Source organism: Mya arenaria, chromosome 2, assembly GCF_026914265.1.
Source record: "Mya arenaria isolate MELC-2E11 chromosome 2, ASM2691426v1".
Lineage (NCBI taxonomy): Eukaryota > Metazoa > Mollusca > Bivalvia > Myida > Myidae > Mya > Mya arenaria.
The window spans coordinates 49,499,079-49,520,020 of record NC_069123.1 but is presented as its reverse complement, the minus strand read 5'-3'; the positions used below and the strand labels follow the sequence as shown (position 1 = coordinate 49,520,020).

At 37.2% G+C, this 20,942-nt stretch overlaps 1 protein-coding gene and 1 pseudogene across 1 annotated transcript in view; both read left to right on the top strand.

Annotated features, from left to right (window-relative positions):
* Positions 1-13,562, top strand: part of LOC128215475 (uncharacterized) — a 34,904-nt pseudogene extending 21,342 nt beyond the window's left edge.
* Positions 9,917-20,942, top strand: part of LOC128215464 (uncharacterized) — a 49,752-nt gene continuing 38,726 nt past the window's right edge. The window contains exons 1-3 of the mRNA XM_052922151.1: positions 9,917-10,032; positions 10,828-10,895; positions 13,842-13,914. Coding sequence (XP_052778111.1) covers positions 9,917-10,032; positions 10,828-10,895; positions 13,842-13,914 — 257 coding nt within the window. The remainder of the gene's footprint in view (positions 10,033-10,827; positions 10,896-13,841; positions 13,915-20,942) is intronic.

Genomic DNA, 20,942 nt, shown 5'->3' with positions numbered 1-20,942 from the left:
TAGCATTATTTCGGACATCCCGATTCGGATTGTGTCATAGTAATCGATTTTTATGATCGCCTTTTGTCCTACGTCTGTCGGGCGGCGTGCGTCGTGCGTTGCCGTCAACAATTTACTTAAAAGACATCTCCTCCTTAACCGCTTGGCCAATATTAATAAAACTTCATAGGGATGTTCCTTGGGTGGTCTTCTATCAAAGTTGTTCAAAGAATTCAATTCCATGCAGAACTCTGGTTGCCATGGCAAACAAAAGGAAAAACTTTAAAAATCTTTTTCTCCCAAACCACAAGGCTTAGGCCGTTGATATATGGTAGGTAGGATCACCAAATGGTCCTCTACCAAGATTGTTCAAATTATGGCCCTGGGGTCAAAATTGGCACTGCCCCGGGGGGTTATGGGTTTTCTCTATATGTTTATAGTGAAAATTTCAAAAATCTTCTCCTCTGAACTTACTTGGCCTAGAGCTTAGATATTTGGCATGATTCATCGTCTAGTGGACCTCTACAAAGTTTGTTCAAATTATGACCCTGGGGTCAAAATTGGCCCCGCCCCGGGGGGTCATGGGTTTTCTCTATATGTTTATAGTGAAAACCTTAAAAAATCTTCGTCTCTGAACTTACTTGGCCTAGAGCTTAGATTTTTGGCATGATTCATCGTCTAGTGGACCTCTACAAAGTTTGTTCAAATTATGGCCCTGGGGTCAAAATTGGCCCCGCCCCGGGGGGTCATGGGTATTCTCTATATGTTTAGAGTTAAAATTTAAAAATCTTCTCCTCTGAACTTACTTGGACTAGAGCTTAGATATTTGGCATGATTCATCGTCTAGTGGACCTCTAGAAAGTTTGATCAAATTATGGCCCTTGGGTCAAAATTGGCCCCGCCCTGGGGGTCATGGGTTTTCTCTATATGTTTATAGTGAAAACTTCAAAAATCTTCTCCTCTGAACTTACTTGGCCTAGAGCTTAGATTTTTGGCATGATTCATCGTCTAGTGGACCTCTACAAAGTTTGTTCAAATTATGGCACTTGGGTCAAAATTGGCCCCGCCCCGGGGGGTCATGGGTTTTCTCTATATGTTTATAGTGAAAACTTAAAAAATCTTCCCCTCTGAACTTACATGGCCTAGAGCTTAGATATTTGGCATGATTCATCGTCTAGTGGACCTCTACAAAGTTTGTTCAAATTATGGCCCTGTTCAAATTATGGCCCTGGGGTCAAAATTGGCCCCGCCCCGGGGGGTCATGGGTATTATCTATATGTTTAGAGTTAAAACTTTAAAAATCTTTTCCTTTGAACTTACTTGGACTAGAGCTTAGATATTTGGCATGATTCATCGTCTAGTGGACCTTTACAAAAATTGTTTAAATTATGGCCTTGGGGTAAAAATTGGCCCCGCCCCGGGGTCATGGGTTTTCTCTATATGTTTAGTGTGAAAACTTAAAAAATCTTCTCCTCTGAACTTACTTGGCCTAGAGCTGAGATATTTGGCATGATTCATCGTCTAGTGGACCTCTACAAAGTTTGTTCAAATTATGGCCCTTGGTTCAAAATTGGCCCTGCCCCGGGGGGTCATGGGTTTTCTCTATATGTTTATAGAGAAAACCTTAAAAAATCTTCTCCTCTGAACTTACTTGGCCTAGAGCTTAGATATTTGGCATGATTCATCGTCTAATGGACCTCTACAAAGTTTGTTCAAATTATGGCCCTTGGGTCAAAATTGGCCCCGCCCTGGGGGGTCATGGGTTTTCTCTATATGTTTATAGTGAAAACTTAAAAAATCTTCTCCTCTGAACTTACTTGGCCTAGAGCTCAGATTTTTGGCATGATTCATGGTCTAGTAGATCTTTACAAAGATTGTTCAAATTATGGCCTTGGGGTCAAAATTGGCCCCGCCCCGGGGGTCATGGGTTTTCTCTATATGTTTATAGTGAAAACTTCAAAAATCTTCTCCTTTGAACTTACTTGGCCTAGAGCTTAGATTTTTGGCATGATTCATCGTCTAGTGGACCTCTAGAAAGTTTGATCAACTTATGGCCCTTGGGTCAAAATTGGCCCCGCCCCGGGGGGTCATGGGTATTCTCTATATGTTTATAGTGAAAACTTAAAAAATCTTTTCCTCTGAACTTACATGGCCTAGACCTTAGATATTTGGCATGATTCATCGTCTAGTGGACCTCTACAAAGTTTGTTCAAATTATGGCCCTGGGGTCAAAATTGGCCCCGCCCCGGGGGGTCATGGGTATTCTCTATATGTTTAGAGTTAAAACTTCAAAAATCTTCTCCCCTGAATTTACTTGGACTAGAGCTTAGATATTTGGCATGATTCATCGTCTAGTGGACCTCTACAAAGTTTGTTCAAATTATGGCCTTGGGGTCAAAATTGGCCCCGCCCCTGGGGGGTCATGGGTTTTCTCTATATGTTTATAGTAAAAAAAATCAAAAATCTCCTCTGAAATTACATTGCTTAGAGCTTAGATATTTGGCATGATTCATCGTCTAGTGGACCTCTACAAAGATTGTTCAAATTATGGCCTTGGGGTCAAAATTGGCCCCGCCCCGGGGGGTTAGGGTATTCTCTATATGTTTATAGTTAAAACTTAAAAAATCTTCTCCTCTGAACTTACTTGGCCTAGAGCTTAGATTTTTGGCATGATTCATCGTCTAGTAGATCTTTACAAAGATTGTTCAAATTATGGCCTTGGGGTCAAAATTGGCCCCGCCCCGGGGGTCATGGGTTTTCTCTATATGTTTATAGTGAAAACTTCAAAAATCTTCTCCTTTGAACTTACTTGGCCTAGAGCTTAGATTTTTGGCATGATTCATCGTCTAGTGGACCTCTACAAAGTTTGTTCAAATTATGGCCCTGGGGTCAAAATTGGCCCCGCCCCTGGGGGGTCATGGGTTTTCTCTATATGTTTATAGTAAAAAAAATCAAAAATCTCCTCTGAAATTACATTGCTTAGAGCTTAGATATTTGGCATGATTCATCGTCTAGTGGACCTCTACAAAGATTGTTCAAATTATGGCATTGGGGTCAAAATTGGCCCCGCCCCGGGGGGTTAGGGTATTCTCTATATGTTTATAGTTAAAACTTAAAAAATCTTCTCCTCTGAACTTACTTGGCCTAGAGCTTAGATTTTTGGCATGATTCATCGTCTAGTAGATCTTTACAAAGATTGTTCAAATTATGGCCTTGGGGTCAAAATTGGCCCCGCCCCGGGGGGTCATGGGTTTTCTCTATATGTTTATAGTGAAAACTTCAAAAATCTTCTCCTTTGAACTTACTTGGCCTAGAGCTTAGATTTTTGGCATGATTGATCGTCTAGTGGACCTCTAGAAAGTTTGATCAAATTATGGCCCTTGGGTCAAAATTGGCCCCGCCCCGGGGGGTCATGGGTTTTCTCTATATGTTTATAGTGAAAACTTAAAAAATCTTTTCCTCTGAACTTACATGGCCTAGACCTTAGATATTTGGCATGATTCATCGTCTAGTAGACCTCTACAAAGTTTATTCAAATTATGGCCCTGGGGTCAAAATTGGCCCCGCCCCGGGGGGTCATGGGTATTCTCTATATGTTTAGAGTTAAAACTTCAAAAATCTTCTCCTCTGAATTTACTTGGACTAGAGCTTAGATATTTGGCATGATTCATCGTCTAGTGGACCTCTACAAAGTTTGTTCAAATTATGGCCCTGGGGTCAAAATTGGCCCCGCCCCTGGGGGGTCATGGGTTTTCTCTATATGTTTATAGTAAAAAAAATCAAAAATCTCCTCTGAAATTACATTGCTTAGAGCTTAGATATTTGGCATGATTCATCGTCTAGTGGACCTCTACAAAGATTGTTCAAATTATGGCCTTGGGGTCAAAATTGGCCCCGCCCCGGGGGTTTAGGGTATTCTCTATATGTTTATAGTTAAAACTTAAAAAATCTTCTCCTCTGAACTTACTTGGCCTAGAGCTTAGATTTTTGGCATGATTCATCGTCTAGTAGATCTTTACAAAGATTGTTCAAATAATGGCCTTGGGGTCAAAATTGGCCCCGCCCCGGGGGTCATGGGTTTTCTCTATATGTTTATAGTGAAAACTTCAAAAATCTTCTCCTTTGAACTTACTTGGCCTAGAGCTTAGATTTTTGGCATGATTCATCGTCTAGTGGACCTCTAGAAAATTTGATCAAATTATGGCCCTTGGGTCAAAATTGGCCCCGCCCCGGGGGGTCATGGGTTTTCTCTATATGTTTATAGTGAAAACTTAAAAAATCTTTTCCTCTGAACTTACATGGCCTAGACCTTAGATATTTGGCATGATTCATCGTCTAGTGGACCTCTACAAAGTTTGTTCAAATTATGGCCCTGGGGTCAAAATTGGCCCCGCCCCGGGGGGTCATGGGTATTCTCTATATGTTTAGAGTTAAAACTTCAAAAATCTTCTCCTCTGAATTTACTTGGACTAGAGCTTAGATATTTGGCATGATTCATCGTCTAGTGGACCTCTACAAAGTTTGTTCAAATTATGGCCCTGGGGTCAAAATTGGCCCCGCCCCGGGGGGTCATGGGTATTCTCTATATGTTTAGAGTTAAAACTTAAAAAATCTTCTCCTCTGAACTTGCTTGGACTAGAGCTTAGATATTTGGCATGATTCATCGTCTAGTGGACCTTTACAAAGATTGTTCAAATTATGGCCTTGGGGTCAAAATTGGCCCCGCTCCGGGGGTCATGGGTTTTCTCTATATGTTTATAGTGAAAACTTCAAAAATCTTCTCCTCTGAACTTACTTGGCCTAGAGCTTAGATTTTTGGCATGGTTCATCGTCTAATGGACCTCTACAAAGTTTTATCAAATTATGGCCCTTGGGTCAATATTGGCCCCGCCCCGGGGGGTCATGGGTTTTCTCTATATGTTTATAGTGAAAACTTCAAAAATCTTCTCCTCTGAACTTGCATGGCCTAGACCTTAGATATTTGGCATGATTCATCGTCTAGTGGACCTCTACAAAGTTTGTTCAAATTATGGCCCTGGTGTCAACATTGGCCCCGCCCCGGGGGGTCATGGGTATTCTCTATATGTTTAGAGTTAAAACTTCAAAAATCTTCTCCTCTGAACTTACTTGGACTAGAGCTTAGATATTTGGCATGATTCATCGTCTAGTGGACCTCTACAAAGTTTGTTCAAATTATGGCCCTGGGGTCAAAATTGGCCCCGCACCGGGGGGTCATGTGTATTCTCTATATGTTTAGAGTTAAAACTTCAAAAATCTTCTCCTCTGAACTTACTTGGAATAGAGCTTAGATATTTGGCATGATTCATCGTCTAGTGGACCTTTACAAAGATTGTTCAAATTATGGCCTTGGGGTCAAAATTGGCCCCGCCCCGGGGGTCATGGGTTTTCTCTATATGTTTATAGTGAAAACTTCAAAAATCTTCTCCTCTGAACTTACTTGGCCTAGAGCTTAGATATTTGGCATGATTCATCGTCTAGTGGACCTTTACAAAGATTGTTCAAATTATGGCCTTGGGGTCAAAGTTGGCCCCGCCCCGGGGGTCATGGGTTTTCTCTATATGTTTATAGTGAAAACTTCAAAAATCTTCTCCTCTGAACTTACTTGGCCTAGAGCTTAGATATTTGGCATGATTCATCGTCTAGTGGACCTCTACAAAGTTTGTTCAAATTATGGCCCTGGGGTCAAAATTGGCCCCGCCCCGGGGATCATGGGTATTCTCCATATGTTTAGAGTTAAAACTTCAAAAATCTTCTCCTCTGAACTTACTTGGACTAGAGCTTAGATATTTGGCATGATTCATCGTCTAGTGGACCTTTACAAAAATTGTTCAAATTATGGCCTTGGTGTCAAAATTGGCCCCGCCCCGGGGGTCATGGGTTTTCTCTATATGTTTATAGTGAAAACTTCAAAAATCTTCTCCTCTGAACTTACTTGGCCTAGAGCTTAGATATTTGGCATGATTCATCGTCTAGTGGACCTTTACAAAGATTGTTCAAATTATGGCCTTGGGGTCAAAATTGGCCCCGCCCCGGGGGTCATGGGTTTTCTCTATATGTTTATAGTGAAAACTTCAAAAATCTTCTCCTCTGAACTTACTTGGCCTAGAGCTTAGATATTTGGCATGATTCATCGTCTAGTGGACCTCTACAAAGTTTGTTCAAATTATGGCCCTGGGGTCAAAATTGGCCCCGCCCCGGGGGTCATGGGTATTCTCCATATGTTTAGAGTTAAAACTTCAAAAATCTTCTCCTCTGAACTTACTTGGTCTAGAGCTTAGATATTTGGCATGATTCATCGTCTAATGGACCTCTACAAAGTTTGTTCAAATTATGGCCCTTGGGTCAAAATTGGCCCCGCCCCGGTGGGTCATGGGTTTTCTCTATATGTTTATAGTGAAAACTTAAAAAATCTTCTCCTCTGAACTTACTTGGACTAGAGCTTAGATATTTGGCATGATTCATCGTCTAGTGGACCTCTACAAAGATTAACAAATTATGGCCTTGGGGTCAAAATTGGCATAGCCCCGGGGGGTCATGGGTATACTTGATATGTTTTGAGTTAAAACTTCAAAAATCTTCTCCTCTTAACTTACTTGGACTAGAGCTTAGATATTTGGCATGATTCATCGTTTAGTGGACCTCTACAAAATTTGTTCAAATTATGGCCCTGGGGTCAAAATTGGCCCCGCCCCTGGGGGGTCATGGGTTTTCTCTATATGTTTATAGTAAAAAAAATCAAAAATCTCCTCTGAACTTACGTTGCTTAGAGCTTAGATATTTGGCATGATTCATCGTCTAGTGGACCTCTACAAAGATTGTTCAAATTATGGCCTTGGGGTCAAAATTGGTCCGCCCCGGGGGGTTAGGGTATTCTCTATATGTTTATAGTTAAAACTTAAAAAATCTTCTCCTCTGAACTTGCTTGGACTAGAGCTTAGATATTTGGCATGATTCATCGTCAAGTGGACCTCTACAAAGATGATCAAATTATGGCCTTGGGGTCAAAATTGGCCCCGCCCCCTTGGGGGGTCATGGGTTTTCTCTATATGTTTATAGTGAAAACTTCAAAAATCATCTCCTCTGAACTTGAGTTGCTTAGAGCTTAGATATTTGGCATGATTCATCGTCTAGTGGACCTCTACAAAGTTTGTTCAAATTATGGCCCTGGGGTCAAAATTGGCCACACCCCGTGGCTGATGGGTTTTCTCTATATGTGTTGTAGTGAAAACTTAAAAAATCTTCTCCGAACTCACAAAGACAAGTAACGTCTTAATTTAAACTGGATAACATATTTAGTACACATACCAATTTTCAATATGGGCCACATACAAAAATTAATAACAAATATACATATATAGATACACACGTAAAATCAAGTAGTGACAAGAGCTTAGATATTTGGCATGATATATCATCTAGTTGACTTGTACCAATATTGTTCAATCTTTGGCCCTGGGGTCAAAAAATGGCCCCACCCGGGCGGTCATGGGTTTCCTAATATATGTATATGATGAAAACTTAAAAAATCTTCTCCGACGAAACCAAAAGGCGAAGGCCTTAGATATTTGGTATGAAGCATCGTTTATCGGACCACTATTAAGATTGTTCAAACTTTAGCCCTGGGGTCAAAATTGGCCACGCCCCTTGTTTATAGGCTTAGGTATTCAATATTTGTATATAATGGAAGAATGTGCAATATATGACAGGTGAGCGATTCAGGGTTATTTGGCCGATTGAAGTTTACGCTGTAAACCGTTTCATTATTATTCTCATAATGTTTGAAGCATTGTTCTCAATAAGAAGTGGCTGTTGACCATAATGAGAGGTTCAAATGAAAATTGGTTTGGTTCAAATTTAAAAAAAAAAAAACATGAATAAAATTTTTTTAGTAATAATATATATTACGTTGAGGCAGTCATTTTATTTTCTATTTGAGACAGTTCAACAAAACTTCTTGAGGACCCAGTTTAAGTGAGATTTAAATTCTATAGTTGTAATTTGTATTTCCCCATCCAGGTATGTTGATGGTTACAAAAGTCAGGGATGAAAGACACCTCAGCCAGTGCATCCAGTTGTTCCTGTCAATGACTGACAATTCAATCCATGGGCCATGCTACTCAGATTTATGGCTGAACATGCTCCCTGGCACCACAGTTGTGTGTCTTACTTAAGACACTTGCCAAAGATACAAAAGCTCTCAGCGAATTAAAACTTCAAAGGTGTACAGCATCATACAAGATGACTTACGGAGTGGCTAGCCATTTCAATGATGAACATGTGGAGGAGTTAATGGATATCAGTTTTGTTTCAACTAAGACAAGTCAACAAACACAAACAATGAGAAAACTGTTGCAGCTATTTTTCTGCTATAGAGAAAGAAATAGTGTTGAGACATTTGGCCTCCTTAAAAATCACAAGAACTGATTCTAAATCAATTTTCATAGAATTTGAAAGCCTGTTTGAGAGACTTGAACTGCCATGAGACAATCTAGTTTGTGTGCTTCTGGACTCATGTAACACCATGAGGGGAAAAAATCTGGCTTGGAGACCAGAATACGTCAATGTCCACCATGTCCACAACGGCTACGCTGCCAAAGCATTTAAGTCCCGTTTGGATATTACTTGGAATAAAAAATATAATAATTAGTAACATTATATTCTCGTCAAATGTGCAGAAAATGGAATAAATAGTCTAATTATACATAAAAATTGAATAAATACCACTTTTACAATAAACATTTGCAAGCATGATAATTGATATGTTGTTCATTATTATAAATCAAACATCCCACAGTGTAGACTGTTCATACACAGGCATTTGATCATAGCCAGTTGAGTTTTATGGGAAGTGGACAACTGAACCAAAATGTCAGGTACATGTCTAATGCCTGTGACTTCAGGTAAAAAAGGAGTAAATTTAACTTTGTTCAAAGACAAAGGTGTTAAACTTCACTGCTAAGATTCCTGATAATTGTTCTGATTGTGGATGTCTGGTGTGGAACATAATTATATCTACCAAACCGAAAGGTGTACTCCTTGAACACTATTCTAAGGCAAAAAAGGGTATTAGAATTCCTGAAATACAGAAAGCTGAACCCCACGCAGATATTTTCAGGATTGGCAACTTGGCTCTGTTATCATCCCTGGTCACTGATCATCCATTTGGGGATTTAGATATGTTACCCCAGCCAACAGGCTGAATGTTAAGTTGTACTCAATACTTAAGGCTTTGTTTTAATGGGAAACTCTATATTGGATTGAAAACATGTTTTTCTAATTGCATTTGCTGTTTGGGACATTAAAGTTCAGTCAGCAACCGTCTACCGGACCGCTAGATTCATCTCTTCCAAAGGGTGTCATAGCTTTCCAGGGGGTTGTGCATTGATTGATTGATTGATTAATTGACTGATTGATTGATTGATTGATTGATTGATTAAGTGTGAGTTTGTTAAAGTGAATTAGTGTGAGACCATAACTCAATGACTGTTGGGCTTTAAATTGTGTCTCCGTCGGCTTACACTTTATTCAGTATTTGACAACTTTCTGATACACTTTTTGTTAATTTTAGATCTTTATGAGGCTACTATCAAGTAACTAGATGCTCTAGCTGTTCATTTGGGTGACAAAGGCTGCCCAGTAATAGTTTGTTTCTTTTTCCTGAAAAGATATTTCTAGTGAATTGCCTAGTTGCAGTGGTTTTGATGCCACAGAACCAGCACAGCTCCATGACAGATATACATGTTTCGGCATTGTTGTCAGTACTGCTGTATTGGAGGCCTCACAATTTCTGTGTTGAAATGTCATTTGGTACACTTAAAACTGTCTGTGTAGAGAGGCGTATTTCCAGCATAGCTTACATAAGTGCATGGCCATTCTCTGTCATTTTCAGATACACTGTGTTGTGTGTGGATAAGAAATGCAGAGTGGTACCACCAGTCACCTTAGCCACCATTCCCCTCACAGACAAAAGGCTCCTTTGGACAATCCCTGCAGTCTACATAAAGCTTTCAATTGTAGCCCTACGAACTTCAGGTAAGCAATAAATCTGGGCTTCAGGATATCTATGAACTAGCTTTAAGTTCATACTTGATTTGAGCAAAACTCCAGTCTTTCAATGAAATCACAACTGCGACACCTTTGGAGACTAGCTACAAATTAAGGAACCATTATGTGTAGAAATCCTTTTGGGTGATTTAAAATCAGATAGGTAAATTGGATTCTCATAGTTTATAAGAGGCCATGTGGACCTTTCATTCTTTACTTGGGTAAGAGCAGATTAAGTATGTAAGAAGTTGGGGGTACAGGTGTGATAGTAAACAGTGTTTTATTAGGTATATTTATTTTTATTTTATCTCAATTTTAAGGTAATGATTGTATGCCTAAAATTTCAGCTAAAATAGGTCATTTTTCATAACTTTTGCATTTTTTTCATGATTCTAATTTGGAAATGCATGATTTTTTAGTGAAAATTCCAAGTTTTTTCTATCATAAACCTCTCAAAATCACATTTCAAATGGTGTGAAGGGACCAAATCAGGGATAAGGAACAAGTATAACCCAAACACTGTAATATGTTCTTTATTTCATGTAAATCTATAAATAAATAATATAAAAAAAAATTTAAAAAAAAATAAATAACAATTGAAATTATATATTGCATTAATATAATGTTTAAAAAACAAAACCTGTGCAGAACTTTTGTCTTAAGTAAACTTGTTATACATTTAAGTCAATTTCTATATTTTATAATACATTACATTTTCTGTTTAAGGAGACATTTTTTCGTTTAATGGTTTATTGTAATATTGGGACAATCACTATTTTACAGAATGCCAACCAAGTGTTGCTGCTTCGACATGGTGGAGGACCCAAATTTAACTGACTGTTCTGTGACAGGTAAAAAAAATATAGCAGTAAGATGGTTCTTTAATCTTTTATTCTTCAACTCTGAATGCAAACCTAAATTATTTACTGACCTATATTCGCTCATTGGTTCCATTAATTGTCTTAAGATTCCGGATGTTCACTTTTAAAGTTAGATTTTACAACAATTAGCAACCCAAAGATGTGAAAACAGGGATGTTTTGCTTCTTTAGCTTGGGTTGTTATTAAGTGCCTCCCCCTCTTTTTGTGTATCTTAAAAATCAGGCAGTTTTCCCCATAAAATCATGCAGTTTTCCCCAAAAGTTTTTTTTTCATTCTCTTTGGGACACTATATCACTTATTTTCCCATGAATGTCACATGACTTGCAATTCTGCAATGACAGCTATACTATTCGTAACAATCACTATTCCCGATATGCCTTTTTCACTATTGTTTTTAAACTTTGTTTTATATCGATGAAATATCATTGGGATTTTGGAAAAAGAAGTATGATCATCCTGTAAGTAGATAAAAGGATTCTTGATCATGAGCCTTTCACATATAATCTTAAAGGGACTGTACACCAGATTGGCACCAAAATTATTTTTTCTGTAACAAATCTCAGGAAAATTATTTAATGAAATGTTTTACTCTTTGATATCATAATTGCAAAAAAAAAATGTTAAAAAAAATCGAGTTGGAGACTGAGTTCGAACCGGTCGCCAAAATTGCAGTCCAGTGTTGTATCCACTGTGCTACGAAGGCTTACCCTAAACGGTTGGAATATTTAAGCTATATACCTAACTTCGTAATATCACGTGGTAAAGAAGAAAGTAACATTTTGATAGACTGGTTTACTTCCAATCAAATGCAGGCTAACCCTGACAAATTTCAGGCAATTTCAGTTGGCTCAAGGTCAGTTAAAGAAATAAAACAATTCAATGTACTTAATCACACCATTGTTTGTGAAGAGCTAGTGAAACTTTTAGGTGTTGAGGTAGATAGTTTATTAAATTTTGATGCCCAGATTTCTAAAATGTGCAAAAAAGTTGCTAAGTAATTGAATATTCTTCAAAGACTTAGCAAATTTTTGACAACCAATACTAAGCTTATTGTCTTTAAATCTTTTATCAGATCCAATTTCAACTATTGTCCTGTCCTTTGGCATTTTTGTAGCAAAACCAAAACAGAAAAAATGGAAAAGATTCAACAAAGAGCTTTAAAAATTGATTTTAATGATTAAACCTCAACTTACGAAAATCTTTTTTATCGAGTTCAATTGCCAACATTACATTTGAGTAGGGTAAGATACATTGCTATTGAAACTTACAAATGTCTGTATGGTATCTCACCAGAATATGTTCAAAACCTTGTTACTTTTAAGAAATGTAATTTTAATCTGAGATACGAAAACTGTGTAGGCGTTCCATCAGTAAGAACAACTAAATATGGAAAAAACTCTTTCCGCTTTGAGGCCAGTCAGGTATGGAACAGCCTCCCAAAGGAAATAAGGGTCTCCCAAAACTACCTGGAATTAAGAAGGCTGATCCGCACCTGGACAGGTCCCTCTTGTAAATGTTCAATGTGTAATTAATACCTTTTTGCTTTAAAAAATAGAAGAAATTGAGAACTATAAATTGTTGCACTGAATATCTTTTATCCTTTGTCTTAACGGAAAAGGAGTTTTGTTTTCAGTGCGATGGCTTACACCCACTGGACAAGATTATGGGATTCAAATACCAGAAAAGATTTCAGCGGACTTCTTTGACTAAAATAACAACTTTTTAATTAAATTACATGGGCTAATATCTAATTGTGGTTGTTCAAATTTATATAACATCTGTCGAACACATAAAACTACTTGTGTTTTTCTTTCGGCAAGTATTTTGTTTAGGTGTTAAGACTTTACTTTTTCAATTTTTTCAATTAACATTCTCTTACAGTGATAGGTGTAATATCAAAATAGCATGATTCATGAATTCTGTCAGTTTCAATCAAAACAATGCATGAAATGTGCCCTGCTGATTTATTAAGTGTCACCCAATAGGTGTTGTTAAAACACACCATCAGTTGATAATCCAATTAAGCTTCAGGACAGGAGGGCATTATAACTGTAAACAGGCATATATAATTAAACCCTGTGATAAATTTGCGTAATTTTAAACACACTTTTTATTAATTCCGGGGGATTTTCATCTCCCTCCGGGAGACCGGGGGATGGGTAGAAATTCCTGGGGATTTTTCCCCCCTCCGGGGGATATGGCATGTATGCATGATACATATCATACCTCCTTGAAGCAATACTTGCAAAGTATTTTTCCTATCATGTTAGATTAAGTATAAGTTGTTTTTTGTTTTGTTTTACAAACTACAGGTCAATGTACAAAGCTGCTATTCCCTTGTGTATTTTGCTACTTACAATTTTGCTTCTTCAATGTATATGATTACCCCTTAAGCTATACTGTTGAAACAACTAACCATTTTACAGTGGTATATCAACTAGTGGAACCGTGCGCGTGTGGACTGGCTGCACAGCCAGGAAAACTTGTTGGTGTTATCACTGTTCACGATGCTCTAATCCTATTTTCCTATTTGTATTTGTATTTGTTATTCATTTTGGAAAATAGCTCATTGAGCTAATGTTTCTTGTTAACACATACCCGACTTTAAATAAAGATTCTTGTATCTTGTATAACATCGACTAGCCAATCACGCGTAGGGAATGGGAAAATAATAAAAAAACTGTAAAAACAAATTAATTGTAAACAATGTGGTACTTAAGTTATCAAGTTTCAATGCATTGTACACACCGATACCAAGTTTATGTCAGTTTTTGACAATTTTCATTTTTTTATTTCGCTATTTCATCATACGGAGTACAGCCTCTTTAATAGGATAGAACAGTTATGGTAAATCATTGCAAGAAATTATGACATAAGTGATGCCTTTCTTGTTTTAAATCATTTTTGTGTTTTAAGGTAAAGAACGCATGGATGATTTCCTGGATATGGACAAGACTCACTCCCTGCAGGGATTCAGCAGAATAGAGCAGTATTGAAAAACAAGAACAAAACTTTTTTATGAACACAAAAAACCTTTGTTAGAATAACAGAGGAAAAAAGCAGCAATGACGATAAACTGAAGTGATTGGAGTTTCACCACGATATGATACCATAAACAGTCATCAAGTCGGTCGGTTTTGCAGGTGATCTGCGCAAAAGTGCAAAAAGTTTGTGACGCAAACCAAACTACTTAGACTTAAGTTTTTAAGATACTGTCTTTGAACTTTAAACATATGTTTGCATGAAGTGAAGATGTATTTGACATATTTATGATATGGATCAGTCCAATATTTGTTAGAGGGGGGAAAGGATTCTTAAAAATCTGGTGAGGCAAACAAGTAATCATTTTTAAGACAATAATGAATTATAAATATTTAAAAGATACATACTGTGGAAGAACTTTTTATACATACTTATTCACATTAGTTAATAAAAATCTGGACTCAGTTTGATCTGTACCTAGCAAGCAATAATATGCAAAAAAGTAACTTTATTATTCATATGAATTTAGTCTGATGACTTGATTAACAGGTGTGAAATAAATAGCACAACAGCCACCTATTTGTTTGACTGACCACTGTGCACACACTGTTATATATAGCCATGGGTATTAATGTGACCATTAAAGCTGCACTCTCACAAATTGACAGTTTTGACCTTTTTCCTTTTTTTGTCTCAGAATCTATATAATCATATAATGATAATACAACTTAGGTCCTTCCAGGATTAGTGTGTCACTTTGTATGTAAATACACGTGCAAGTATAAAACTGACAGGAAATTTTGGATATTTGCTCAGTAACCACAACATTATGTCATACTTGTTGTATTCATCAAAAGCTAATGTAGCTTTAAAATTTGTGTACAGTTTTCCACAATTCTGTCAACTGCATGCTGCATTGTTGCTACAGTTATAGTGAATTTCCATAAAATTGAGATTGAGTTTCAAAGAGACAAAACATAAATCAGTCAACAATTCATTAAATGGAGGTTTATTGCATTGATGAGATATTGTTGCACCCAAATCTAGAATATTTGAGCCTTAGGCCATAATAATACAAAAACCTTGTCATATGTACACAAACATCATTCAATATAATTATTTTAAGAGATTTGGTAACATGAGTGCTTAATTATAACATTGTGTCAAAGTTTGTGAATGTTCGTTTTGGATGTTCAGTAAATATTTCTAGATCAATTCCGGTGTTTATTCTTTTCTAAAATCATCGTAGGTTTTCCACTGACATGGACAGGCATAGAATAGCATAAAGTATGAACAGAGACACCAGTATCTTCCATAACCCTCAGTTTTACTAAATGTTTATAAACATAGTATGATACAATGTAACATGAAACAGTATTAGAACTTAATACAAGAGTGAACAGTACAAATACAATTGGAAAGTTGGAATTTATTTTAACAATACAATGTAAGTTTCTATCAGTTATTCTATCCCCACCAAAGGCAGATGGATATTCTTTCAGTGTTGTCTGTCCGTCCCTCCTCCCCCCTGTTCGTTCGTCTATAACACTTGTTTTTTTGTCCCGAGCCATATCTTAGTACTTGATAGTAAAAATTTGTTGAAACTTTGAATGAATGTATATTTGATAAGGTAAATTATGTGTTAAGAGCTTTTACATTCCACTAATGTATAGCAGATTTATGGCCATTTGGAACTTGATAATGGCTATTTCTTTAAGGAAAATTTCCACCATGAGCCATATCTTAATACTGGTGGGTATCACTTTCCATAAGGTAATATACAGCAATGGGAATGATGCATGTCAAACGCGTCAAAATCTATATATTTATGTATAGTAGAGTTATGGCCCTTTGCCTGTGACAAAAACATGTCCAATCAATAACTGATGAATGGTTAAGTATAGTGTCCTCAAACTTGGTAGTTTGTTGATATTGACAAGTAGATGACCCCTATTGTTTTTGATGCCAATATGATACTTTAGGAAGTATTTTTTTCTCTAATTAATGTTTATCACTATGCCGAAATTTGACCCCCAATTTGAAATCATTTATATCCATGGGTCACAATTAAAACAAGTAACCCAATGAACAATGTTCTTTAATCATGAGCTTACTGTTTCAAGCCTTTACAGACAAATTTAACAATCACAAAATTTGTATTTAGCATTTACAGTTTCTATTTGATTCAACTGGAAGTTCTTTTTAACCATAATATATCAAATATTAAGTCACCATTCACTAGCGGGATGAGAGGGGGCGTAGCCGGCGCGCACCCCCTCTAAAATCGTCCAAGTTTACTTTTTATGTCAATATAAGAGGAGAAGAAAATAATAAAATACGCCCATACATGCATCATTTCCAACTAGAAATTGTTAAAATTTTCTTGATTTAGTAACCCCAAACCCACATGCAAACGCCCCTAAGTTACGCCCCCTCTAACGTCAATTCCTGGAGACGCCCCTGACCATTGAACGAGCTGGTCGGAAAAAGATTTCCGATGAATATCCTATTAAATTAGCAGCCCTCCCGTTTCGACTGGTCATTGTTTCGGGATTCATTACAAACATTTATGAACAATTTCCATTACTAAGTTGTCTCTTAAAGCTGCACTCTCACAGATATACCATTTTTACAACTTTTTTATTTTTGGTCTTGGAAAGAGCAACTTTTTGCGTAAATATTTACAAACCAATGATATAAGATTTGACAAAATAGTTGATCATAGATTTTCATATTTCCGTTCAAAAATTAATGTTTTATGGCTTAAACCATTCATTCTGGACGAGGGGCTAATTTCTATGCGGCTATCCATATTCATAAAATTGACAATTTTCATTCGGTTCTAGGGATTATTTTCTATATGTGGCTATCCATGTTTATATAATTTGGATAATTTTCATTCTGGACTATAGGGACTAATTTCTATATGAGGCTATCCATGTTTATATAATTTGGATAATTTTCATTCGGGACTATAGGGACTAATTTCTATATGTGGCTATCCATGTTTATATAATTTGGATAATTTTCATTCTGGACTATAGGGACTAATTTCTATATGAGGCTATCCATGTTTATATAATTTGGATAATTTTCATTCGGTTCTAGGGACTAATTTCTATATGTGGCTATCCATGTTTATATAATTCGACAATTTTCATTCGGTTCTAGGGACTATTTTCTATATGAGGCTATCCATGTTTATATAATTCGACAATTTTCATTCGGTTCTAGGGACTATTTTCTATATGAGGCTATCCATGTTCATATAATTCGACAATTTTCATTCGGTTCTAGGGACTATTTTCTATATGAGGCTATCCATGTTTATATAATTCGACAATTTTCATTCGGTTCTAGGGACTATTTTCTATATGTAGCATATAAATGGCTGAATGGGTAGCATATGATATTTGAGATTTTGTCAATGCATATTTATGTTACATGTACATGTCTTCTTCATTTTTGGACAGAATTTTTTACTCAAAAGATGTACTATGTAGACTAGTGAAAGTTCTGTATACATTGATTAAAATAACCTGAACTACGCACACATTTCTGCTGATTAACATAAGTCATGCAATTTCAAAGTCTTCAGAAAATACAATAAAAATATATATCATCCATGTGTTATCGATAAATCCTCAACTTACAAGAACGATTGAAGCGCTTAGCTTCTCTTACTCTAATTTCAATCATAACCATACGTTTTTGCTATATAAAACAACAGAGCAAATAACTTGTCAAAATTTTATTTTGTTTTATTTACATTTAAAGTTTGGATTTAATGGCGAGGCTCCATGTTATTTACACAAGCACGAATTCACAAGCATGAACAGCGAACGAAGCAATCTGGTCACCTGCCAACTTGGCGTATTACTGGCGACCGCCCCAAAGGGCAAAGCAGCAGTTTTGAATAGCCCCCACTGGGCTTTACGAGTTTGATTATGAAATAAACTTAAGTATTTGAACGTGAATTCCGTCAAGGTGTACTATGGCCGGAACTCACAAATTAGCATTTTAACTTTAAGTATACTGTCTGTATTTATATAATTCCAATAGCTTAATAAATATCATAATTTAAGTGCTGCCGAACGCTAATCACAACTCATAAAGCATTATATACATGACAAACACAAAATATCACGATTTTAATAGGAGCCACGCCGCTGGTAAATTCACGAGTTGTCCATCCGATGAGAGTTTTGGTCCCACGCGTGAAGAATATGCACCTGTGTTTGCGTAGTGGTCAGCGACTTTTCAAATTCGTCGTGGTGGCTTTATACGACCATGGATGTTGTAGCTCTGCTGAAAACAGATATGCAAAACGGGCGCAGACAAATGCACACATGCCGCTATTTATGAACATAACTTTAAACTAATCAAGAGCTAAGAAGCAAAAGGCACGGCAATTGGGTGGGTGGGAGGGATTTTTTCTTAAATAGCAAACCTAGCTCTTAAAAACTGACCTTTCGGTTCGACTGCCTGAACGAAAGTGAATCGGTGGGGTTGCGCGCTCGATTTAGCGCATGCGCTGAATCTCTTTTTAAGTTTTAACCAATGAAATGCTTTAACGAAATGGCGGGCGCGGGAATCTTTTGATTACGTAATACTGTAAGGCGCCCTCAAGCGGATCTGTTGAATGATTAAATGTGTATTGCTAATGTAAACATAAAGGTGATGAAAACGGGTTGATTATTCTCGATAACAACAGCTATTTTATAGTTAATAGCTGGTATATGTTTTTTCGAGTTGTCATGACTTTTTGACGTTACGTTTCACGATACTATATAGGTATAATTGTGATGAACACTTGTTTTTGTTAAACGATCTTTCGTTGTACTATTTTTAGTTTTTAAAACGTATTTTGAAGACCTCCCCAGGGGATTTTTTTTTAAGAAAACCAGGGAAATTGTACATTAGGCCGGGGATTTTTCACGCTTCTCTAAATGCGACAATACAATATGATATTATTGTACATGCCATATTTCTGGAAACTTGTAAACAAGAAAACCAGGGCAGTTTGCCCTCAACTAGGAGATTTTAATGTATCGTCATTGCTTGTAAGAATAAATTATCACGAGAAGAATGAGATAGAAGTTATTTCCCTCGAAAACCTTTCTTTTTGAACACGGTTTTCTCGAAAGTGTGTATGTGCGCACCTCGATGAAATTGTACCTAAAACTATTTTTTACCTTTGGCAAAGCCGGCGGTATACGGCTATGCAGTAAAACATTCCACCCATATTTAGATGTGAATAGTTATTGTTCTGTTACTTGAAAAACAGGAAAGAAACGTTATAATATCTGTTAGCGATAGGGTGTTAACAAGCGCATGCTCTTTGTTAAATCTTTGTCATTGTCATATTTTGTTGACTTGGATTCCAATGTAACATTGATTTTGACTCCGTAAAAACGGACCCATGTGTCATTTTTCAACGTTGAAAACTGACCCTGACTACATTTCAATATTATATAAAGAAATAAATAAGTCATCGAACAAACAAGTTATCACAAATGATTTACGATCTTAGTTGGCAATAACAACACTGATGACAAATTATAAAATAGTTTGTACGTTTGCATCTCAATACACAAAGTCATGTATTTTAAGATGCTGCATGTGCTCTAAGTATACAAGTCATAATGCACAGTAACTATGTTTCAGGTCATAGGTATATACACAAGAGAGTTGATAAAGCTGCACTCTCACAGATTGAACGTTTTGACAACTTCTTTAATGTTTGTCTCGGAACGTTTACACAGTAATGTTAACACATGAATGTCTTGAATCTATTCAGCTGCATCATAAAGCGATATTCGAAAAAGGTACCTCTAGTCACCAAACTGTACATAAATTGAATCAGCATGTAAATAAAATTATCCAGCATCAAACTTATTTTTATCTGACTTGTATCGTTTACTCTTTTAAAGTTTATTTCGAACAGTTAAAATATTGATCAAATCGTGACAATTTTAAAGTACATTTGTATGGTATTAAGAAGCGTACACCCCTACTACTTCAATTTTAATGATTTTAGTATTTTGGACTTGAAAATCATGTGCAGACTTTGGTCTTAAGTGCATATATACGCGAAGATACGTCAGTCATAGATCCAGCTATCGCATTTGGTTAATAACCTGGTCGTGAACTAGAGGCTTTTCACGTGGGCACGCGCACCCCTCTAAAATTGTTCAAGTTATGTTTCATTGTGACAACTATGTCTCGCACTGACGCACGCTACACGCATATACACGGAACCGGCATTGTGACAACTATGTCTCTCCCACAACACTGACGCACGGTATACTCATATACACGGAACCGGCATTGTGACAACTATGTCTCCCTACCGCACTGACGCATGGCACACGCGTATACACGGAACAGCCATTGTAACAACTATGTCTCGCTCACCGCACTGACGCACGGTACACACATATACACGGAACCGGCATTGTAACATATATGTCTCGCTCACCGCACTGACGCACGGTACACCCATATACACGGAACCGGCATTGTGACAACTACCTATCGCTCACCGCACTGACGCACGGTACACCCATATACACGGAACCGGCATTGTGACAACTATGTCTCTCTCGCCGCACTGACGCACGGCACACGCATTTACATGTAACCGCCATTGTGACAACTATGTCTCGCTCACTGCACACACATAAACACGGAACCGCTTTATTGACATTTATGTCTCGCTCACCGCACACGCATATACTCGGAGCCGCCAATGTGACAACTATGTCTCGCTCACGGCACACATATATACGGAGCCGCCATTATGACAACTATGTCTCGCTAACAGCATACACTTATAAATGGAAGCGCCAATGTGACAACTATGTCTCGCTTACCGCACACACATATATATGGAACCGCCAATGTGACAACTATGTCTCGCTTACCGCACACACATACACATGGAACCGCCATTGTGACAAATATGTCTCGCTTACCGTACACACATATACATGGAACTGCCATTGTTACAACTATGTCTCGCTTACAGCACAC